This window comes from Caretta caretta, chromosome 1, assembly GCF_965140235.1.
Source record: "Caretta caretta isolate rCarCar2 chromosome 1, rCarCar1.hap1, whole genome shotgun sequence".
NCBI lineage: Eukaryota > Metazoa > Chordata > Testudines > Cheloniidae > Caretta > Caretta caretta.
This window is the reverse complement of record NC_134206.1, coordinates 351,255,460-351,279,222: the sequence shown is the minus strand read 5'-3', so window position 1 is coordinate 351,279,222 and position 23,763 is coordinate 351,255,460. Positions and strand designations below refer to the sequence as shown.

At 53.6% G+C, this 23,763-nt stretch overlaps 1 protein-coding gene across 3 annotated transcripts; it reads left to right on the top strand.

Moving 5' to 3' along the window:
• Positions 1-1,430: 1,430 nt before the first annotated feature.
• CIMAP1B (ciliary microtubule associated protein 1B) lies at positions 1,431-16,136 on the top strand. Of its 3 annotated transcripts, none has more exons than XM_048836824.2 (7): positions 1,431-1,547; positions 5,151-5,285; positions 5,779-5,982; positions 10,451-10,552; positions 12,247-12,368; positions 12,537-12,677; positions 13,419-16,136. In XM_048836824.2, the coding sequence occupies exons 2-7, from the start codon at positions 5,177-5,179 to the stop codon at positions 13,497-13,499; spliced, it is 759 nt and encodes a 252-aa protein (XP_048692781.1). In that variant the 5' UTR covers positions 1,431-1,547; positions 5,151-5,176; the 3' UTR covers positions 13,500-16,136. The 3 variants fall into 3 exon arrangements, with proteins under 3 accessions (XP_048692781.1, XP_048692782.1, XP_048692779.1); XM_048836825.2 differs by lacking the exon at positions 1,431-1,547 and adding an exon at positions 4,068-4,216; XM_048836822.2 differs by lacking the exon at positions 1,431-1,547 and adding an exon at positions 4,363-4,874.
• Positions 16,137-23,763: the final 7,627 nt, after the last annotated feature.

Genomic DNA, 23,763 nt, shown 5'->3' with positions numbered 1-23,763 from the left:
GGCTCTTTGATTTTTGTTCAGTGTAGTTTTGCATTTCCCTTTTTTATATATTTTGAAGTTGAAGGGTAGGTGCTGAGCCACTGTAAAAGGGAACAGTTCCATCGACTTCACATTCAAGGAAGGCACTTTACCCAGCCCAGGGTAGACAAAACGGTGTTTGGAGTGCATCTTTCTTTGCAGAGTCTGCATCTCCACCTAGAGCAGCTCATATCTAATATACAGTGAAATCAATGGGAAACATCAGCCATTGCAGCTCCATCCATGAGCCACGAAGAGAACGGGGTCTTGTGAGAGACTTCAGCTAGGAAAGAAAAGGAAGAAGCAGAAAACAGACAGATTTGAAGAGAACTTCAACAGTCAGATTGCTGTGGGATGAGACTGGGGTTAATTACAAGTCTGACCAAGCTAGGGCGTTCTGCAAGACCTGTCTCCCACAGAAAGCTTTTCAGCCGTAATTTGAATGATTTCTGAAGTGGAAAAATACACCCCCACCAGGATGTCTTCCTTCCCTCAGTTGGAAGGCACAGAATGTCACTGAATTCTAGGTTGCAGAGTAGCAGCCCCGGTTGTCTGTATTCGCAAAAAGAAAAGGAGGACTTGTTTTAGTCTCTAAGGTGCCACAAGTCCTGAATTCTACGGAACTGCCTTGGGGGGACAGTGAGGGGGTGTAAGGGAAAAGCAGCGGCCCCTCCCTGCAGCACCCACCTGTTGCTCCTGAAGGGCTGGTACCAAGGGCAAGGAGACGCAGGACCCTGGTGTTTGCACCGGGGCGCTGCCAGCAGGGGTCGGCGCCCCGCAGGGCCCAGCCTTCTCGGGGGCTCTGGGCAGCGCTTCTGGCCCGACGCAGGGCCCGTGAGCGTGTGGGGAGCTGGAGGGGGAGTGGAGGCGGCTATGGCATTTGGGCGCCGGTCGCGGCCCCTGGGCAGCTCCCTCGCTCCCACCAGGGCGGTGCAGGGGAGCCTGGAATCCAGGGCAGGGGGTGGCTCTCTGACCCTCCTTCCCCGCGCTGGGGGTCTCACTGGAGGCTGCAGAGACGCTGGATGGTCGGAGCAAGAACTGGTGGCCGCCCTCTGAGACCACCCAGAAATGCCTTGTGCTTAACCCCCGGAGCCCTTTCCTCGGGGCGCCCACCGCAGCCGGCCCAGGGGCCGGATCCGTGCCGAGCTGGGCACTGGGGCGGGCGGGCGGGGGGGGGGACCCCAGGGGGAAGGGACCTGGCTTGGTGGCCGATACCAGGGTGATGGGCGCGCTAAGCAGGGCGGGAAGCAGAGAACGAGACCCCAAGGGCGTGGGGGCTGCCCGGGGGGCATCCTTGGGGGGGCCGGCGGTGGGGGGGGATCCTCTGCCCGGCCCCGTTGCCGGGAGGCAGCGGGCGGGGGGCGGTGCGGACCGGGCTGGTTGCCGGGAGACGCTGTAAACAATGGGGGGGGGGTTAATCCCAGCCCCGCCGCCGCCGCCGCCCGGCTCAGTGCTGCGGACACCGCCCCCGCAGGCTTCCCTCGGGTCCGCAGCGCCCCGCCGCAGGCTTCTCTCGGGTCCGCACCCAGGTCAGTGTTCTGTGTCAGCTGACGCGGGTGGGTTCCATCCCCCCCGCGCCCGGGTTCCCGGGGACACCCCTGCCCGCACCCCCCCGATCGCCCTGGGGGCCCCATCCCCCTGCCTGCACCCCCCCGATCCGCCTGGAGCCCCCAGCTCCCTGCCCGCACCCCCCCCGATCCCCCTGGGGCCCCAGCTCCCTGCCCGCACCCCCCCCGATCCCCCTGGGGCCCCAGCTCCCTGCCCGCACCCCCCCCCGATCCCCCTGGGGGCCGCAGCTCCCTGCCCGCACCCCCCCCCCGATCCGCCTGGAGCCCCCAGCTCCCTGCCCGCACCCCCCCCCCGATCCGCCTGGAGCCCCCAGCTCCCTGCCCGCACCCCCCCCCGATCCGCCTGGAGCCCCCAGCTCCCTGCCGGCACCCCCCCGATCGCCCTGGGGGCCCCATCCCCCTGCCTGCACCCCCCCGATCCGCCTGGGGGCCCCAGCTCCCTGCCGGCACCCCCCCGATCCCCCTGGGGCCCCATCCCCCTGCCCGCACCCCTCCCGATCCGCCTGGGGCCCCATCCCCCTGCCTGCACCCCCCCGATCCGCCTGGAGCCCCCAGCTCCCTGCCGGCACCCCCCCGATCCCCCTGGGGGCCCCAGCTCCCTGCCCGCACCCCCCCCGATCGCCCTGGGGGCCCCAGCTCCCTGCCCGCACCCCCCCGATCCGCCTGGAGCCCCCAGCTCCCTGCCGGCACCCCCCCCCGATCCCCCTGGGGCCCCAGCTCCCTGCCCGCACCCCCCCGATCCCCCTGGGGGCCCCAGCTCCCTGCCCGCACCCCCCCCCATCCCCCTGGGGGCCCCAGCTCCCTGCCCGCACCCCCCCCCCCCGATCCGCCTGGAGCCCCCAGCTCCCTGCCCGCACCCCCCCCCGATCCGCCTGGGGGCCGCAGCTCCCTGCCCGCACCCCCCCCCGATCCCCCTGGGGGCCCCAGCTCCCTGCCCGCACCCCCCCCGATCCCCCTGGGGGCCCCAGCTCCCTGCCCGCACCCCCCCCGATCCCCCTGGGGGCCGCAGCTCCCTGCCCGCACCCCCCCCGATCCCCCTGGTGGCCCCAGCTCCCTGCCCGCACCCCCCCCGATCCCCCTGGGGGCCCCAGCTCCCTGCCCGCACCCCCCCCCGATCCCCCTGGGGGGCCGCAGCTCCCTGCCCGCACCCCCCCCGATCCCCCTGGGGGCCCCAGCTCCCTGCCTGCACCCCCCCATCCCCCTAGGGGCCCCAGCTCCCTGCCTGCACCCCCCACCGATCGCCCTGGGGGCCCCAGCTCCCTGCCTGCACCCCCCCTGATCGCCCTGGGGGCCCCAGCTCCCTGCCCGCACCCCCCCCCGATCGCCCTGGGGGCCCCAGCTCCCTGCATGCACCTCTGGATTCCCCTGGAGCCCCAAGACCCCTGCCTGTACCCCCCGATCCCCCTGGAGCCCCCAGACTCCTGCCTGTACCCCCCGATCCCCCGGGACCCCCAGCTCCCTGCCCAAACCCCCCATCCTCCTGGGGCCACCAGCTCCCTGCCCAACCCCCCTGATCCCCTGGGGCCCCCAGCTCCATGCCTGCATCCCACATCCCTAGGGGCCTCCATCTTCCTGCCCAGACCTCCACATCCCTGGGGCCCCCAGCTCCATGCCTGCACCCTCAGATCCCCCAGATTCCTGCCTGCAACCCAGATCCCTCAGGGCCCCCAGCTCCCTGGCCAGGCCCCCCAGATCTCCCAGGGCCCCCAGCTCCCCTCACACACACACATCCCCGACTCCTGGGACTAGCGGGAGCAGCTGCTCTTTCTGAGCTTCCTCTCCATACAGTGTGTACTGAGCAAATCTCTGACTGCAGCGCTGATCCTAGCCCCTCTAACTTTCCTGCTGGGGGTCGTCCCTTCACGGTCACTGCCTCTGTATTTCCAGCTTTACCAATTTATCATAGTGATCCTTTGCCCTCTCTAGTATCTCCCAGCCAAAGATCTCAGAGTGCTTTACAGATATAAACACATTATATGGGATCAATATCATGATTTTACCTATTGGGAAACTGAGGCACAGAGACCGGTAGTCAGAGGCACAACCAGAGAGAGAACCTGGGAGTCCTGATGCCCAGGCCTGTTCTTCTGCTCCACGCCCTTTCCTCCCCACCCTCTCCTGAAACTCTGCATCAACAGCAGCAGCTTGCCCAGCACTTGAGATCTGGCAGAGCTGCAGAGGCCATGGTGTGTGGTCAGCAGCAGCTGTTCCTCTGAAAAACGGTGGGTTCTCTGCCTGCTCTGGGGATGGGACTCCCTCGTGCCTCTGTCGGAGTCCGAGCCCTGGAGCTCCCAGACATTGGTCTCTAGTCCCCCTGGAAATGAACTTTCCCCTTTGAGCTGTGGCTGACCCTGCCCCCATTTCTTCCCTTGGCGAAATTTCAGCTGGCTCCACCCACCGCTTTCGGGCGGCCTCTGTTTGTTGTCCCTGATGCCGTGGTAACTGGATAAAAGAGAAAGCGAGAGCGCGCAGGATCTCCCTGGGGCAAACCTTATGAGGTTCTTTGCCTCGGGAAATCCCGGCCGCTGGGGCCGGTAGAGCTCCTTGGCCTTGCTGGTCTTGTCTCCTTGTGCAATTCATCCCCGGAGACCTTCCCGGTAGCCGGTGTGACCCTTGGCTGTGCGCGTCAGGTGCGGGGCGGGTGCAGCAGCCCAGCGGGAGCCCAGCGTGGCGTCTCAATGCACCAGCGCCTCTCCCTCTGTGTGCCAGGGCAGGCCTCCCTGGGGGGCGGCCTCTAATGCACCGCTGGGAGCGGCAGGAGCGCTCCAGAGAGCCGCGAAGGGGGGCTAAAAAAGCAGAGGGAAAGTAGGATCCTTCCTTGCCGTGCTGCAGTCCGCCAGGCCATCTCTCCTGCAGCCGCGCGACTGCTTCTGCAGACCCAGCGACGCAGGGGCAGCGGCAACGTCCCCACCGATTCCTCTCCCGGGCCCGAGACCCAGCAGAGAAAGCTTCATCCCCAGAGGGGAATTCCGGCTAGGGCAGAGCGCGGGTGTGGGGCAAGGATGGCTGTGTCACCTTAGGGAGAGCCCAGGTCCGCCCGCCACCTCTGCCCTCGCCCCTGGGGTCGGGGCCCGGGGCACAGGACTCCTGGGGCGGCGTGCTGGGTTCTCTGGGGGACTGCCTTCCCCCGGCTGACGCGTGACGGGGCCATTCCCAGAGCAGCTCTCTCTGCTGACGGAGGAGAAATAATGATCCTGGCGCACGGAACCCTTCGTCCGGGCATCTCGAACAGCCGCCCAAAGACAGGGCTGTCGTGTGGCCATCCCCACTGTATCGAGGCACACGGAGGTAAAGCAATCTGCCCAAGGTCACGCAGAGAGGCTGGAAAAGCTGGGAAGAGATCCCAGGTTGCCTCACTCCCGGTCCCCTGCTCTAACCAGTAGACATGCTGCTGTGGTTTTAGATGTGCTGCTGCCCCCTACTGGAGTGTGACAGGCCAGCCTGTGTGTTGCAGGGGGATGGGCATCAAGTAGGCGTGGGGGCCCCCTTCCCACCTGTGGGGGCAAAGGGCTGTTGCTGCTGCCCAGCCCTCTCCCTAACCGGGGCTCTCTGTCTCCTCACCAGCTGTGGGAAAGCACCGGGGATCCAGCATGTCTGCCGACGTCTGGGTGGGAACATGGAGACCCCACCGGCCCAGAGGGCCCATCGCTGCTCTCTACAGCAGTCCCGGGCCCAAGTATGGGCTCCCCACAAACGTAGGTGAGAGAAAGTGTCAGCGAGGAGCCGGCCAGGCCAGCGGGAAGGGGAGCCCCCATCCCCCCCCGGCTCCATGAGGAGGGGTGGCCCGGGGCTCTCCGCCAGCATCATGGAGAGAGGAACACACGGGCCAGCTGGCAGCTCCGTGCACATGCCCAATGCTCTGCTTTGGGGGCGCTCTCCACCCGCAGCCGAATGGGGCTGCTCATCCATCCCGTGTTCACCCCAAGGGCGCCCCTCACCATGCCCCCTTGCACCAAGGGATCTCTTATTTCTCCCCCACTCACTGCTCTTCCTACACAACAAGGCCTGTGCTGAGGGAGCTCTCTCCTCCCCTTGCCCTCTCAGGTCTGGACTGGGGTCCATGCCTGCCCCAGTGGCCTGTGTGGAGAGAGCTCTGCCATGCCCCACGCTCCCTTCAGGGCTTTTCTTGGGGGCTCTCACTATCTGGCCCATGCCCTCTGCGCCCTGGCTCTACCTCTCCTTCCTGTTGCAGGTTACCCCCTTCACGACCCCTCCCGCTACCGAGACCCTGCATACAGCTTCGGCATCCGCCACCCCTATCAGCAGGATGAGTGCTCCCCGGGGCCCAAGTACATGGTGCCAGCCAAGATGACCATGAAGGGCAAAGATGGTAACCCTGCCTACTCCATCTATGGCCGTCCCAGGGATCTGATGCCCTTCCTGACCCCCGGGCCAGGTGAGTCTGTCCCCTTCTCACTCGTTCTGTACAGCCAAGCTATGTGGGTGCGGCTTAATTTGTGTGTGGTGTGTGTGATTTAATGCCTGTGATGGAAAATGTCAGCACAGGGTTGCTCCTTCCAGTCCACGCTCCAGGGCTCTGGACAATCCAGGTGTGTTTGTCCCAAGTGATAGAGCTCCCTGTAAGGCCGATTTTGTATTTATTTATTTATTTTTTAAAAGGCTCCATAGGCGATGCTGGCAATTACAGGCTGGTAAACCTGACTTCAGGTGCAGCCAGATTGGTTGAAAGGATGATAAAGAACAGAATGATCAGACACACAGATGAACACGATTTGGTGGGGAAGAGTCAACACAGCTTTGGTAAAGGGAAATCATGCCTCTCCCATCTATTAGCGTTCTTTGAGGGGGCCTACAGACGCATGGATAAGAGTAATCCAGTGGCTATAGTGTACTTGGACTTTCAGAAAGCCTTTGAAAAGGTCACACACCAAAGTCTGTTAAGCAAAGTAAGCAGCGACAGATAAAAGGGAAGGTTCTCTCATGGATCAGTAACTGGTTAAAAGACAGGAAACAAAGGGTAGGGATAAATGGTCAGTTTTCATGGTGGAGAGAGGTAAATAGCGGGGTTCCCCAGGAATCTGTACTAGGACCTGTGCTGCTCAGCATATTCAAAGATGATCTGGAAAAGGGGTGAACAGTGAGGTGGCAAAATTTGCAGATGATACAAAATTACTCAAGATAGTTAAGTCCAAAGCTGACAGCACAGAGCTACAAAAAATCTCTCAAAATTGTGCAACACAATGGCAGGTGAAATTTCCATGTTGATAAATGCAAAGTAATGCACATGGGGAAAACATAATCCCAACTGTACTTGCAAAATGAGGCAGTCTAAATTAGCTGTTACCATTCAAGAGAGAGGTCTTGGAGTCATTGTGGAGAGTTCTCTGAAAACATCGGTTCAATATGCAGCAGCAGTCAGAAAAGCTAATAATGTAAGGAACGTTTAGGAAAGGGACAGAAAAGACAGAAAATATCATAGTGCCACTATATAAATCCATGGTATGCTCGCGCCTTGAATACTGTGTACAGTTCTGGTCACATCATCTTAAAAAAAGATTAGGGCTGTCAAGCCATTAAAAAAAATTAATTGCAGTTAATTGCATGATTAAAAAAATAATCATGATTAATCGTGTGATTAAAAAAATTAATCGCGATTAATGAGTGATTAATCGCACTGTTAAACAGTAATAGAATACCATTTATTTAAATAGTTTTGGATGTTTTCTACATTTTCAAATACACTGATTTCAATTACAACACAGAATACAAAGTGTACAGTGCTCACTTTAGATTTATTTTTTATTACAAATATTTGCACTGTAAAAAACAAAAGAAATAGTATTTTTCAGTTTACCTCATACCACTACTGTCGTGCAATCTCTTTATCATGAAAGTTGATCTTACAAATGTAGAATTATATACAAAAAATAACTGCATTCAAAAATAAAACCATGTAAAACTTTAGAGCCTACAAGTCCAATTAGTCCTACTTCAGCCAATCACTAAGGGTATGTCTACACTACGAAATTAGGTCGAATTTATAGAAGTCGGTTTTTTAGAAATCGTTTTTATATATTCGAGTGTGTGTGTCCCCACAGAAAATGCTCTAAGTTCATTAAGTGCATTAACTCGGCGGAGTGCTTCCACAGTACCAAGGCAAGCGTCGACTTCCAGAGTGTTGCACTGTGGGTAGCTATCCCACAGTTCCCACAGTCCCCGGAAATGAGATTCAAAAGTTCGTGGTTCTTTTCCTGTCTACCTGGCCAGTGCATCTGACTTGAGAGTGCTGTCCAGAGCGGTCACAATGGAGCACTCTGGGATAGCTCCCGGAGGCCAATACCGTCGAATTGTGTCCATAGTACCCCAAATTCGACCCGGCAAGGCCTATTTAAGTGCTAATCCACTTGTTAGGGGTGGAATAAAGAAATCGATTTTAAGAGCCCTTTAAGTTGAAAAAAGGGCTTCATCGTGTGGACGGGTGCAGGTTTACATCGATTTAACGCTGCTAAATTCGACCTAAAGTCCAAGTGTAGACCAGGGCTTAGACAAACAAGTTTGTTTACATTTGCAGGAGATAATGCTGCCTGCTTCTTGTTTACAATGTCACCTGAAAGTGAGAACAGGTGTTCTCATGGCACTGTTGTAGCCAGCGTCGCAAGATATTTACGTGCCAGGTGCACTAAAGATTCATACGTCCCTTCATGCTTCAGCCACCTTTCCAGGGGACATGTGTCCATGCTGATGACTTGGGTTCTGCTCGATAACTATCCAAAGCAGAGAGGACCGATGCATGTTCATTTTCATCATCAGAGTAGGATGCCACCAGCAGAAAGTTGATTTTCTTTTTTGGTGGTTCAGGTTCTGTAGTTTCTACATCGAAATGTTGCTCTTTTAAGACTTCTGAAAGAATGCTCCACACCTCGTCCCTCTCCGATTTTGGAAGGCACTTCAGATTCTTAAACCTTAAGTCAAGTGCTGTCACTATTTTTAGAAATCTCATAGTGGTACCTTCTTTGTGTTTTGTCAGATCTGCAGGGACAGTGTTCGTTAATCAAACAGCATGTGCTGGGTCATCATCCGAGATTGCTATAACATGAAATATATGGCAGAATGCGGGTAAAACAGAGCAGAGGACATACAATTCTCCCCCAAAGAGTTCTGTCACAAATTTAATTAATGCATTGTTTTTTTAACCAACATCATCAGCATGGAAGCATGTCCTTTGGAATGGTGGCTGACACATGAAGGGGCATATGAATGTTTAGCATATCTGGCATGTAAATACCTTGCAAAAGTGCCATGCGAATGTATGTTCTCACTTTCAGGTGACATTGTAAATAAGAAGCGGGCAGCATTATCTCCTGTAAATGTAAACAAACTTGTTTGTCTTAGCGATTGGCTGAACAAGAAGTAGGACTGAGTGGATTTGTAGGCTCTAAAGTTTTACATTGTTTTGTTTTTGAGTGCAGTTATGTAACAAAGAAACAAAATCTAAATTTGCAAGTTACACTTTCACAATATTGTCTTACAGTATTTGTAGGAGGTGAATTGAAAATTACTTTCTTTTGTTTATCATTTTTACAGTGCAGATATTTCTAATAAAAACTAATATAAAGTGAGCATTGTACACTTTGTATTCTGTGTTGTAATAGAAATCAATATATTTGAAAATGTAGAAAAACATCCAAAAATATTTAATAAATTTCATTGGTATTCTAGTGTTTGACAGTGTGATTAATCATGATTAATTTTTTTAATTGCAGTTAATTTTTTGAGTTAATCGCGTGAGTTAACTGCGATTAATCGACAGCCCTAAAAAAGATATATTAGAATTGGGGAAAGTACAGAAAAGGGCAATAAAAATGATTAGGGGTCTGGAACAGCTTCCATAAAAGGAGAGATCAAGAAGGCTGGGACTCTTCAGCTTGGAAAAGAGACGACTAAGGGGGGATATGACAGAGGTCTATAAAATCATGAGTGGTGAGGGGAAAGTGAACAAGGAAGTGTTGTGTTATTTACCCCATCACATAACACACAAACCAGGGGTCACCCAATGAAGTTAATAGGCAGCAGGTTTAAAACAAACAAAGGGAAGTATTTCTTCACACAACATACAGTCAACCTGTGGAACTTGTTGCCAGGGAATGTTGTGAAGGCAAAGACTATAACTTGGTTCAAAAAAGAATTAGATAAGTTCCTGGAGGACTGGTCCATCAATGACTTTTAGCCAAGATGGTCAGGGATGTAACTCCACGTTCTGGGTGTCCCTAAGCCTCTGACTGCGAGAAGCTGGGACTAGACAACAGGGGATGGATCACTCGAAAAATTGCCCGGTTCAGTTCATTCCCTCTGAAGAGCCTGGCTCCAGCCACTGTCAGAAGACAGGACACTGGGCTAGATGGACCATTGGATTGATCTGATGACCATTATGTTCTTATGTTACCCTGGAGAGATGATTCCCCAGCCCCATAGATATCGCTGCCAAGGACTGATCCTGAGAGTCAGCCTAAATTCCCTTCTTGTTAATTCTATGCCATTCCTCCTAATTCCCCTCCTCCTTGTGTAGCCTCCTTGCTAATCCCGCTCTGTCGCAAGCTTCACACCCTTCTGATATTTGCAGACTTGTGTGTAGAGCGCAGGGAGCAGGGCAGGAGCACTAGATATGGGGGGAGTTCTTAGTTACTCTAGTCCCGCCCTCTCCCAGCAGGGGACATTGTGGGGAGCAGGGCAGGGTGCTGGCTGTGGGGGGAGCTCCCAGCGACTCTAGCCCCAGCTTCTTCCAGCAGGGGGTGCTGTAGGGCGTAGGACAGGAGCGCGGGCTATCTGTGAGCCTGCCAATCAGTGGGGTATGGGGTGAGCCCCTCCCATCTATGATCCGATATTATCCTCCCTCTTTGTTTCAGGTCGATATTCTCCAGAGAAGGCAGGGAAATGGGCCTATCGCTCCGCGCCCATCTACTCGCTTGCTTCGCGCACGAAGGAGTTTGCGAATGACCAGACTCCAGGTAGGAGAGCCCACGGGGCTAAGCTCCGACCCAGCTCCTGCTCCCCCCGCCCCACTGCATGGCTGGCCTCGAGGTTCCAAGGTGCAAATCAGTGCCCGTTGGCTCAGACCTTTGTCTGGATTCTCCCCTTCCCCTTCCCGGAAGCCCTGACTCGAGCACATGCCTGTCTCCACGCCCAGGGACCCTAGAGCAAGTTCACGGCTTTCCCAGCCTCTTATCCAAAGCGGGTGCTACGGGGCAGGGTGGCAAGAGACTGTCAGAGAGGGGATCAACCCACCGGTTCAGGGTGCGAGTGGACCCTGGATTCTTGCAACTGCTGAATGCTGCAGAGAGGCCAGAGCCGCTGGAGGAGACGATTCTGCCAAGCCTGTTGCAGGATTGGTCCCGGATCTGTTTGTGATCATCCCTCGCCCTCCGACTGCTCAGCTTCTCCCCAGCACACTTCTGGGAGAGGGGCCTGGTTCAGAGGGTGTGACCGGCACAAGCTGGGGGATAATGATCATTCCCCACGGCCCTGCACTCCCCCAGTTGCTCACGGGGGAGTGGGGCAGTGCAATCATAAAACAACCAGCTAATTGCAGCTTCCCCAACCTGGAACGTCATGCCTGGGCCCCGTACGCTCGGCTGGCTGTGCCAGAATCCAAGCCCTTGGCAATGGAGCGCCAGGCGGGGATTTAGGACCCGAGAGATGGCAGGGGTCAGTTGGGAGTTTCCCCGCTGACGTCACTGGAAAGGGGGGAGTCACGCTGTTCCCAGAGCCGTGCACAGGGCCCAGCTCTCCCCTGGGGACACCGTTGCTCTGGGTGCCCGCCCTCGATGCCAGGGCAAAGCTCGGCCGGCTAGGAGAGCGGAGACGGGCTGGCCCCGGAGGCTTGTGAGGGGGCTTTTCAGATGACTAAGGCCCAGGTAGATGGGGCTCTCGGAGTGGGGGGTCATGCCAATTCGTGGGGAGAGACTGTTCCTGCCCCTCCAGGAGCAGCAGGCAGTCTTGCTGGCTCCTTAGACCCACAGGTTTTGGTGCCTGCAGCTGATCGAGTCCAGGGTCCCCATCTCGGGGGGGCCCCGGCAACCGGGGGAAACGAACCCAAGTGGTGCGGCCACCCCTTGCACCGAGTCGCAGCCACTGGCTGAGATTTGGCCCGCGCGCCCCTCCGTCATGGCGGGGCAGCCAATGGGAGAGAGCAGGGCTGGCCTCACCCAGGGTGGGAGGGGAGGGATGCCACAGCCTCACAGCTGCCACTGCCCTCCCCCGAGCCCTGCCCTTCCCCAGCCTCACCTCACTCCTGCCCTCCCCACCCCCCCGTTCCCTTCTGCCCTCGCCCCCCCCCTTCCCCAGCCTCACCTCACTCCTGCCCTCCCCACCCCTCCCCATTCCCTTCTGCCCTCGCCCCCCCGAGCCCTGCCCTTCCCCAGCCTCACCTCACTCCTGCCCTCCCCACCCCTCCCCATTCCCTTCTGCCCTCGCCCCCCTGAGCCCTGCCCTTCCCCAGCCTCACCTCACTCCTGCCCTCCCCACCCCTCCCCATTCCCTTCTGCCCTCACCCCCCCACTGAGCCCTCCCCCTTCCCAATCTCACCTCACTCCTGCCCCCCGCCCCCTCCCCCGGAGCTGCCCTGTCAGATTTCTGATTTGTCCACAGTGGTGTTTGAATGGCAGATCTGACCCCTGCTGACCCACTCTTCCCTCCATCCCAGGGCCTGCCGCCTACGGGCTCCCCCCAATGATCGGGCCCAAGGTCGTCAGCAAGAGCTCTGCCCCCAACTATTCCCTCCTGGGGCGCAGCTTGATCGGCACCTTCTGTGAGGACCTGAGCAAGGTGAGAGGCAGCAGCGGCGCTGGGGAGGGGGAGATGGGGGACGCGCCTGGCCGTGGGGAATGGGGGTTCAGGCTGCCGGCTGGGTTGCGGCTCGGCCTGCTTTGGGGGGGTGGGGGCGCCCCTGGGGGGGGCCTGTTGGCGACTGAGCTCCCCTCTCCTTGTGTGCAGACGCCAGGGCCCTGTAACTACCGGGTGGTGGAGCCCAGCGTGTACAAGACCCGGGCCCCACAGTACAGCATGCTCGCCCGCAACATGCTTCCTGGGGACAACACGCAGAAACCTGGGCCCGGGGCACACAGCCCGGAGAAGGTGAGGAGGGGTCTTGGGACACACACACACACACACACACACACACGGGCTCACAAGAGCTGTTGTGGATGGGCCGTGGGTGGGTGGTGCAGTGTGTGTGCAAGTGGGGGGGTGATGCAGTGTGTGGGTGTGCAAGTGGGGGTGATGCAATGTGTGTGTGGGGGGGGTAATGCAGTATGTGTGTGGGTGATGCACTGTGTATGTGGTGGGGTGATGCAGTGGGTGTGTGGGTGACGGACGGTGTGTGGGCGGTGATGCAGTGTCTCTGTGTGTGGGGGGGGTGATGCAGTGTGCGAGCGGGTGGGGGGGTGATGCCGTGTGTGTGCGAGTGGGGGGGTGATGCCGTGTGTGGTGGGTGATGCCGTGTGTGTGCGAGTGGGGGGGTGATGCCGTGTGTGTGCGAGTGGGGGGTGATGCCGTGTGTGTGCGGGTGGGGGGGTGATGCAGTGTGTGTGCGGGTGGGGGGGGTGATGCCGTGTGTGTGCGAGTTGGGGGGTGATGCCGTGTGTGTGTGTGGGTGATGGAGGGGGGGTGTGCGCACGCAGTGGGGGAGCTAAGGTCTCATGCAGGATTGTAGTTGTGGGCCGGGGGGGGGGGTGCCTTGAGATCTGACGGGGGAGGGGGCGTGTGTGTGTTTCGAACGTGGAAGCCAGGCTCTCCGCAGGGTACCAGCGGGTGCTGGGGGGAGGAGCTGAGATCTCACGCACTGACCCTGCGGTGTTCTGCCCCCTCTCCCTGCAGTACGTCCAGCAGCGTGGCCAGACCTTTGGGATCCGCCACTCCGACTACCTGGCGCCCCTCATCGTGGACGTGGTGGATTAAGCGAGCGCGGCCGGAGGAGCCGAGGGAGCGGCTGATCGCGGGCGTTAGTGAAAGGGACGGGCTGGACAAGAATTATGCATTTGAAAATCTTTACTGACTTAACACTCTGTGCAGTCGTCTTCGGCGAGTCAGCCCCCAGCTCCTCAGGCCCAGGGAGACCCGGGGAGCTTGGGCCTGGCTCCTTCAGTCGGACAGTGGAACTGGAGCAGGCCATCATGTGAGTGCTGAGCTCCAGGGGGCGTGTGGAAAGAGGGTGAGGCGAGGTCAGGCTGGCTGCAGTGCCCCCGACAGGCCAGGGTCATTTGCACTAGCCCCAGTAGCTCAAGGGCCCCCCTCATGTTCTGACTTTCACTCCTGGGGGAGATCCATTCACAGTGGCGGACACCGGGGGCGGCCCACACGCCTGAGCTCTCCTCCCTGTGGTGCCGAGGACGGAGCTAGTCCCAAGTGGGGAGATTAGGGGACCTAGTGCAGCAACTGGCTCCCACGCAACGCAGCTCAGCCCACCAATGCCCCTGTTGTTCCCTGTTGTTCCCGTGGCGAACAATTGCTGGATCCTTGCCCAGCACTTTTTGCCCACCGGTGAGGAAGTGGAAGGGTCTCATTTGGACTGCTCCGTGCCCTAATGTTTCCCCATTGGCCCCTGGGATTGACCCTCTCTGAGCACAGGTCACTGCCACCATCAGCTACGAGCTATTGTCCAGGGCTTTGTCCAGCCTACAATGGGCTTCCCACCCATCCCCTGGCTGGCCAGTTCGCTCTCCTCACCCATCTCTCTGCCAGGGCGTCTTCCCAGACCCTCAGGCTACATTCCCTTTGCTCAGTTTGAGCCCACTCCTCCTTATCACACCCCTTTATCATGCTGATTCCTCTCCCTGTTCTCCTGCTGCCTCTTGGCTGTCCCTAAGCCAGCCTCGGCAGGGTTAGTGCTTTCGGCCTCCCGCTCGCCCCACGACTCAGTGGCCCCCAGCCCCTCAGTAGTGTAGCTGCTCTTATTTGAGTTCCCTCCATTGTGTTGACATCTTTCTGGCGCCAGATCCCTGGAGCTGAGCACAAGCTGGGCTCTCCCTGGAGCTGTGCAGAGAGGGCCCCGGCCTGCACTGGGATGAGAGGCCCAGAGCTGAGCGTTCCCCGAGCTGCTCCGGCCGAGCCCCGTTCACGAGCCCCTGTCCAATTCTTTCCATTTGCTGACCCTTTTCTGTCTTCCTTGTGTCAGGGGAAGGGTCCCACTGCAATATGCTGCATGGTCTGTGCTCATGCTGCGGGCACTCAGGATAGAAATCGGATCCTCCTGCTCCAGATACACAGGACCCACCCACTTGCGCGACAGGAGAATCACCCCCTAGCTGTCCCTCTGACCGGGCTCACAATACACCGTTGTGCAGTTCTGATTCTGTCCACTAGAGGGCAGGGCTCTCCCTATGGTTCTCTGTGTCACACACACTCTAGCCGGTTCCTTGCCGACAGGATATATTTATACCCAGATGTGGTTACAATAACCACATCCCCATCTCTGTAGGGAAACTGAACACAAAAGCAAGCTCCAGGCGAGGCACAAACCACCCTAGGGGGTTCTGGGGAGGGAGAACCTGCTTTGGCTCACTGAGCAGGGGGGTTATCTTGGCCTAGATGTTAGAGAGCAGACAGCTCTGTCTGGAGTGTTATTCGGTCTGGGGAAGTTATAAATATTCCGTGACAGCGGACTCCCACTCCTTCCCTGGGAAGCAATTCACCACTCCCATAGATTCATAGACAGTAAGACCAGAAGGGACCATTATGATGACCCAGCCTGATCTCCTATATAACACATGCAATTGTTTCTGCATCGTGCTCAGAACTTCCGATTGAGCTAGTGCATATCCTCTAGAAAGGCATCCAGGTTTGACCCACTGTGTCCCTAGGTCAGATTTCCCAACGGTTAATTACCCTCACTGTGAAAACAGGACATCTTATTTCTAGTCTGAATTTGTCTGCCTACAGGTTCCTCCTTTGCCTGCCAGCTTAAAGAACTGTCAACAGTCAGAAGTCTCTTCCCCCAGTGGGTAATTGCAGACCATGGTCAAGTCCCCTCTTAACCTACCCTTGGATAAACTAAAGCGGATGAGTTTTCTTAGTCTCTCACTGTAAGCCAGGTTGTCCAGAGCTCAGATCGTTTTCCTGGCTCTTTCCTGAACCTTCTCCAATTTTTCAACATCTTTTTTGAAGTGCGGACACCAAACCTGAGCACAACATACACTAATGTCAGGAAGCCATGACTGTACCTGGCCATGCGTCAGCTCCCTACCTCCTCTGCCGTGGGCAACACAAATCCCACCTTCTCAGCCTAGGCAGGCTCCGCTGTCCCTCTGCATGTTAGCAACAGGCCCACCTCAACCCCCGAGCCCTCCGAGGGGCTCCCTGGAGCATCCAGCCCTGCTCCACTGGACACTCGCATGGTTCACTGCTCCCGAAGGAGCAGCCCAGCCCACCTTACCAGCTCCACCTCACATCACGACAACGCTTCACACACAGCCCTTAGGCATGTTTAGAGTGAAAAGAAGCAGAGTTTATTTAACAAAGAGAGTCAAATGGTAGCAAATAGGAATACTGGAAACCAATGGTTACCTATCAAATAAAAGCAGAACCCGCACTGTAAAACCTGGACGTATGTAACTAACGCACACCCAGAGTCCTTGCAGTGTTTTGCAGCCAGGCCTAGCTGTGCTCCGTTTTCATGAGGGAAGCCATGCTGTCAGCTTGTCTCCTTGGTGAAGGGGACGGGGCGGGGGAGGAACCTCTGCCCCCCCAGGGATGCTCCAACACTCCAAGGTCTTTACTCACAAACAGGGTGTTGTCCTGCTGGTTGTTGTTTTTTCCTGTGTGCCTCTTTGCTGTTGATTTCACATGCTCTTGATCAGCATTCAGCTCCGACTGTGGACAGGTCTCCTTTGTAAAGCAGACAATACCCAATACACACAGGACCAGCCGGAGAGCAAGAGAGACAGGTCTCTTCCCTCCTCCCTGTTAGGAGCAAGTTCATCCCTTTGTGCAACCTGCCTTAACTCCCAGACCTTAAGCACATGATTTCCAGTACAGATACATAATTCCAGAAACATTATCTGTCCGTACGCTTTGCAACGACTATGATGACCAGCTCTGGGCAGAGCCCTCATGTCATAAATGTAAAGGGAAGGATAACCACCTTTCTGTATACAGAACTATAAAATCCCTCCTGGTCAGAGGCAAAACCCTTTCACCTGTAAAGGGTTAAGAAGCTAAGATAACCTCGCTGGCACCTGACCAAAAAGACACAAAAACAGGAATCTACATTCCATTCAGCACAGCTTATTTACCAGCCATTTAAACAAAAGGAAGTCTAATGCATTTCTAGTTAGATTACTTACTAACAAGTTCTAAGACTCCATTCCTGTTCTGTTCCTGGCGAAAGCATCACACACACAGACAGACCCTTTGTCCCTTCCCCTGTCCTTCCCACCCCAGCTTTGAAAGTAACTTGTCTCCTCATTGGTCATTTTGGTCAGGGGCCAGCGAGGTTATCCTAGCTTCTTAACCCTTTACAGGTGAAAGGGTTTTGCCTCTGGCCAGGAAGGATTTTATAGTTCTGTATACAGAAAGGTGGTTACCCTTCCCTTTATATTTATATACCTCACATGCCACCCTTTGGTAAACTTAACTTGTACACATCTGACCCAGGGTATCCCTGTAAAACGCCAGCAACTCTGTGCCTCCTGAGGGTCCTGGGTCGCACCTCACCCTTTACCCTGACTCTGTGGACTCTTCCACTGGCTAATCCGTATGCGTCAACTTGGAACCCTCCTGCCCGGACCCTGCATCTGCCACCACATTCTTTTTGCCTTTAATATGGACAATTTCCATATCATATTCCTGCAGCGCTGTGCTCCAGGGCATCACTCTGGAGTTGCTACCTTTTCTCCTGTGTAACTGTACCAAAGGAGAGGGGTCTGGTAGGGTCTCCCTTGGAAGCTTGTTCCAATACTCAACTATCCTTATAGCTAGCAAGTTTGTCCTAATATCTCACCTAAATCTCCCTTGCTGCAGGTTAAGCTTGTATTGTCCAGGAGAGGGCTGAGCAGTACAGGAAATCCATTTCTGGGGGGAAATCCAGGACTGGGTCTGTGTGGGCATCACCCTGCAGTAGAAACAAGGCTGGTAAGAGCTGAGCTGTGCCTGGCTGCAGATCACATACACCCCAAGCTGGAAGCGACTGATGGGCTGGAGCCTGTTGGGGAGCAGTCCAGGACTGGAAGCTACAGAAGCAGAGCAGTGTGCCGGGCCCCCCAGCTTAGAGCCAGGGTGACACAGCTACTCCCTAGTTTGGACTGTGCCCTGGGTCTGTCACACTCTCAGGGCTTTGTCCTGTTTTGGTACCATAACTATAGGCTACTCCCAGGGGCTTTTTGACTCAGTGATTACCCCTGTTTCAAGCACGCTTCCCACCTCCTCCTGAACTTGTTTCTGCATTTCCCCTTCAGCCGGGGATGCTCTGCTAGGAGCAGAGCGGGGCCCTGAGGTTTGCATGGAGTGTGCAATCTTGGCAGTTAAACCTGGTGAGGAAAATACCTCTTTGTCGTACTTTGAAAGGGCCGGTGTTTCCTGCTTTAGGGTGGGATTTAATTCCGCCCTAAATTCAGAGGTTTTCAGGGGATTCTCTGCCATGCTCTCCCTGACCAAATTCATTAAAGGGACACAGAAGGTTTCTTCATCAGCACAACTGTCATAAATATAAAGGGAAGGGTAAACACCTTTAAAATCCCTCCTGCTCAGAAGAAAAATCCTCTCATCTGTAAAGGGTTAAGAAGCTAAAGGTAACCTCGCTGGTACCTGACCAAAATGACCAATGAGGAGACAAGATACTTTCAAAATCTGGAGGCGGGAGAAACAAAAGCTCTCTCTGTCTGTGTGAAGCTTTTGCCGGGGACAGAACAGGAATGGAGTCTTAGAATTTAGTAAGTAATCTAGCTAGATGTGTGTTAGATTATGATTTCTTTAAATGGCTGAGAAAATAAGCTGTGCTGAATGGAATGGAATGGATATTCCTGTTTTTATGTCTTTTTGTAACTTAAGGTTTTGCCTAGAGTGATTCTCTAGGTTTTGAATCTAATTACCCTGTAAGGTATTTACCATCATAGAATATCAGGGTTGGAAGGGACCTCAGGAGGTCATCTAGTCCAACCCCCTGCTCAAAGCAGGACCGATCCCCAATTAAATCATCCCAGCCACGGCTTTGTCAAGCCTGACCTTAAAAACTTCTAAGGAAGGAGATTCCACCACCTCCCTAGGTAACCCATTCCAGTGTTTCACCACCCTCCTAGGGAAAAAGTTTTTCCTAATATCCAACCTAAACCTCCCCCACTGCAACTTGAGACTATTAGTCCTCGTTCTGTCATCTGCTACCACTGAGAACAGTCTAGAGCCATCCTCTCTGGAACCCCCTTTCAGGTAGCTGAAAGAAGCTATCAAATCCCCCCTCATTCTTCTCTTCCGTAGATTAAACATCCCCAGTTCCCTCAGCCTCTCCTCATAACTCAAGGGTTCCAGGCCCCTAATCATTTTTGTTGCCCTCTGCTGGACTCTTTCCAATTTTTCCACATCCTTCTTGTAGTGTGGGGCCCAAAACTGGACACAGTCCTCCAGATGAGGCCTCACCAATGTCGAATAGAGGGGAACGATCACGTCCCTCGATCTGCTCGCTATGCCCCTACTTATACATCCCCAAATGCCATTGGCCTTCTTGGCAACAAGGGCACACTGTTGACTCATATCCAACTTCTCATCCACTGTAACCCCTAGATCCTTTTCTGCAGAACTGTTGCCGAGCCATTCGGTCCCTAGTCTGTAGCAGTGCATGGGATTCTTCCATCCTAAGTGCAGGACTCTGCACTTGTCCTTGTTGAACTTCATCAGATTTCTTTTGGCCCAATCCTCTAGTTGGTCTAGGTCCCTCTGTATCCTATCCCTACCCTCCAGCGTATCTACCTCTCCTCCCAGTTTAGTATCATCTGCAAACTTGCTGTGGGTGCAATCCACACCATCCTCCAGATCATTTTTGAAGATATTGAACAAAACCGGCCCCAGGACCGACCCCATCCTGATTTTACAGAGGTGATTCTTTTTATTGTTACTTCTTTTTTACTGTTACCTCTATTAAAATTCTTCTTTTAAGAATCTGAATGCTTTTTCATTGTTCTTAAGATCCAAGGGTTTGGGTCTGTGTTCACCTGTACCAATTGGTGAGGATTTTTATCAAACCTTCCCCAGGAAAGGGGTTGTAAGGTTTGGGAGGATTCTGGGGGGAAAGACGTTTCCAAATGGGCTCTTTCCCAGTTATATACCTGTTAGATGTTTGGTGGTGGCAGCGATAAAGTCCAAGGGCAAAAAGTAAAATAGTTTGTACCCTGGGGAAGTTTTAACCTAAGCTGGTAAAAGTAATTTTAGGAGGTTTTCATGCAGGTCCCCACATCTGTACCCTAGAGTTCAGAGTGGGGAAGGAAACTTGACATGGTGGCAGAGCGGTGGGATTAACTTGAAATCATTTTGAGGTCAATTTGAGATTTTTTGAACCAGAAGCACAGATCTTAAAATGGAATTTTTTTTTCCTTTGGGCTGCCGAAAAGCAGGTTTTTCGCTGAAAGCAGTTAGATGGTTTTTTTTTTTTCTCTGCTTTGGGGCCAGAGCAGAGACAAAAGGGAATTGTCTTTTGTGAGCTGGAGTTTTCTCTACCTAAAGGCAGGGTATTTAACCTCCTGCAGCGAAATTCACCAGTCTTCACAGACCTGAAGAAGTTTTTTTACCTAAGAGCAACTAGAGGGGTTTTCTGCCTATTTGCCTGGAGACAAAGGTGTTAGGGTTTGGCGGTTTTTTTTTTTTTTTTTTTTTGGATTTTTCTGTAGGCTGACAATCACTATCAGAGAATATAGGTATCATATTACAGCACAGCAAACTTTTACAAGCCAAGTTTTTTGTTTGTTTGTTTGTTTTATTTCTAACTCTCGGGTGTAAAGTTAGTTAAAAACAGAGAGGCAAAGATGACAGAAACCAAGATACAACACAAATTGGAGTTAGCCAGACTGGAGGCAGTGAAAGAGGCAGGAAAAAGCCCTAGAAGCTGCCTGCAGGAGAGCTATGGAGGCAAGGGCCAAAGAACTGGAGGAGAAGGAAAAAGAGAGGAAGCATGTGGAGGAGGAGAAGGAAAAAGAGAGGAAGCATGCACTGGAGATGGAGAAGGCAAAGCCTCAGCAGAATATATCAACAAACCCTAACAATCCTTCTCCAGGTACCACTTCGCATCCCAGAAAGTTCCCCACCTACAAGGCAGGTGATGATACCGAGGCCTTCTTAGAAAACTTCAAAAGGGCCTGCGTTGGGTACAGCATCTCTACAGACCAATACATGGTAGAGCTGAGGCCGCAGCTCAGTGGACCCTTAGCTGAGGTGGCGGCTGAAATGCCTAAGGAACACATGAACCAGTATGAACTGTTTAAATCCAAGGCGAGAGTCAGAATGGGGATAACACCCGAGCATTCTCATAGGTGGTTCAGAGCCCTAAGGTGGAAACCAGACATGTCATTTACCTGACATGCCTACCACATTGTGAAACATGGGGATGCCTGGATATCAGGAGCAAGTGTTAAATCTCCAGAAGATTTGTCCTTCCTAATGCAAATGGAGCAGTTCTCAGAGGGTGTTCCTGAGGAAATAGAAAGATACATCCTAGATGGAAAGCCCCAAACTGTAATCGAGGCATGGGAGATTGGAATCAAATGGGTGGAGGTGGCAGAAAAGAAAAAAACTGGTCGCAGTTGGAGCAGAGACCAGAAGGGACAACCTCAGACCACACCCTACTACCGGGGGCAGCCCAAGGCCCCACCTACCCCCCAAGGAACCCTCCAGACACCTTATCGTCCTGCCACACCGTTCTCCAGCAAGCTGCCTCGCTCCAGTGACCCGTCAGCTGGACAATGTTTTAAATGTAATGAGCCGGGGCATGTAAAGGCCAACTGCCCCAAGAACCCCAACAGATTACAGTTCATTGCACCGGAATCACACCAGAGGTCCTCAGGCCCAGATACCTCCCAGATACCCTTGGAGCGGAGGGAAACTGTGAGTGTGGGTGGGAAGAAGGTCACCGTGTGGAGGGACACCGGAGCACAAGTGTCAGCTATCCATGCTTCCTTAGTGGACCCCAATTTAATCAACCCAGAAATCCAAGTGATGATTCAGCCCTTCAAGTCCAACTCTTTCAATTTGCCTACAGCCAAGTTGCCTGTCCAGTACAAGGGCTGGTCAGGAATGTGGACTTTTGCAGTCTATGATGATTATCCCATCCCCATGCTGTTGGGGGAAGACTTGGCCAATCGTGTGAAGCTAGACAAGAGGGTGGGAATGGTCACCCGCAGCCAGGCTAAACCAGCCGTCACGCCTAGCTCTGTTCCGGAAACTTCTATCAGGACCCGGTCAGAGGTGATGGACCTGGACCCCAGGCCAATGTCTGCAACAGCAGTAGTGGATCCAGTTCCAGAGACCCAGACAGAGCCGGTCCCAGAACCAGAACCAGTGGAACAACCAGCGCCTGAACCATTGCCAGCACTGAATCCAGTACTTGCAACCCCAACACCAGAGGGCCCCACCGAACCTGAACCGGCAGCAGCCGTTAACCCTACACAAGAGGCTCAGCCAGAGCCTGAACCCCAACATAGTGCTCCACCACCTTAATTAGTTTACACCCAGCAAAATTAATTATACAGCAGATAGAAACAACCTCAGAACCAGACAGAGACCATGCAAATAAACAATAGCAAAGTGGAACCTATAATGACAAAACAATACAGAAGTGAGGATTTCACAACTACATCTATAAAGACATAAAGGTTTCCCAGCTGTGTCTATTGATAAGTGAGTTCTTACCAGACAGAAAACTATCAACCTAAATTTCCTTTTACATCTTCTAGGCTCTTCCCTTTCTCTGGAGGTGATAGATCAGATCCCCTTCCTAACAGCCCCATATTGACTAGGTTGGAATGTGAGGAGGTGACCGGTCGCTTCCCAGCTTATGGCTGCCTCTGCTGCTTAGCCAAAGGCCTTAGCCTAAGAACAGGGCCTCAGACTGTCACAGTGAGAGAAGGCCCTTACACAGATTCTTTCTTGTATACCTCTATTACTAGCTAAATGATAAACATATACCTACATTCTTAGAGTATAGGCCTTTACAGACAGGCCTGAATATCTATATCCTAACAAACGGTAAGGGTATTTGTGTAGCCAGATATGTATATTTTTGTCATATTTGAATGAAATGTCTATATTTAGAGAGACTCTTCTTTTTCCCATCTCTCCTTTATTTATCAACCGATTTTGATAAAATTTGACATGGAGTCAGTTTTTTCCTTTTTAGAGGACCCTCATATTGTGAGGCCCTAAGCTGTATCTTAGTTAATTTGTACCTTAATCTGGCACTGATGAGTAAACTGCATTTCATCAGCACCACTGCAAACCTTCCTAATGATTCCCATGTTACCCTTGATGGGTTTCTTCTAATGACTTCCTGGCTGTGGACTTCTTCTATTATCAACAAAATGGGCCTGATTTTCAAGTACACTGAGGGTTTTTACATCACTCTCTAAAGTGCAAATGGAGCAGGGGCCATAAGGAATATGTTACCTACATCTACATTGACTTGAATGCTTCTTTTCCATATCAGAACAGTGTCAAAAGACTTTAGTGTCATTTAGAATTAGGCTAGTTTATCTCCTATCCATGAATATGGACTATTTCTTTCTTCCTTTGAACTTTCTAACATCAGCTGCAAAATGGATAAACTTTTTAAGCTTCTGCTTCTATTGTGTTTTGCTTCAGTTGAGACTGACTGGGGTGAAATAAGTAATTAAAAATGGTGGCAAACAGACTTGATGGTAAAACTCTACAGCTGCAATAAAGAAGTAATACAACTGTGTAAGAAATATATCACTTTGGAGCTGGGGATAGGATAGGGCCCTTCATGAACCCATTGAAATATAGTCTAGCTACTCTGCTTTCCTTCTTTATTCTTTATTTTGACAATTTTCTACTCCTCTTTATTTCAAATTCAAATATATACCACATAATAGTATCAGTTTCCCAGTATAATTTATTTTCCATTCATTCTCTTTTAACATCACCAAAGGCTTGGACATTGTTTGGACAAAAGTCTCCTCCTATTTTGGATACCTCCAGTGCTAGTGAACAAGTCAAGAAAGCTTGTGGCCTG

Coding starts and splice junctions, on each gene's coding strand:
- CIMAP1B (XM_048836822.2), top strand. CDS start 4,775: ATGATCCTGGCGCACGGAACCCTTCGTCCGGGCATCTCGAACAGCCGC. Junction 5,286..5,778: donor TGGGCTCCCCACAAACGTAG/GTGAGAGAAAGT, acceptor TTCCTGTTGCAG/GTTACCCCCTTCACGACCCC. Junction 12,678..13,418: donor GGGCACACAGCCCGGAGAAG/GTGAGGAGGGGT, acceptor CTCTCCCTGCAG/TACGTCCAGCAGCGTGGCCA.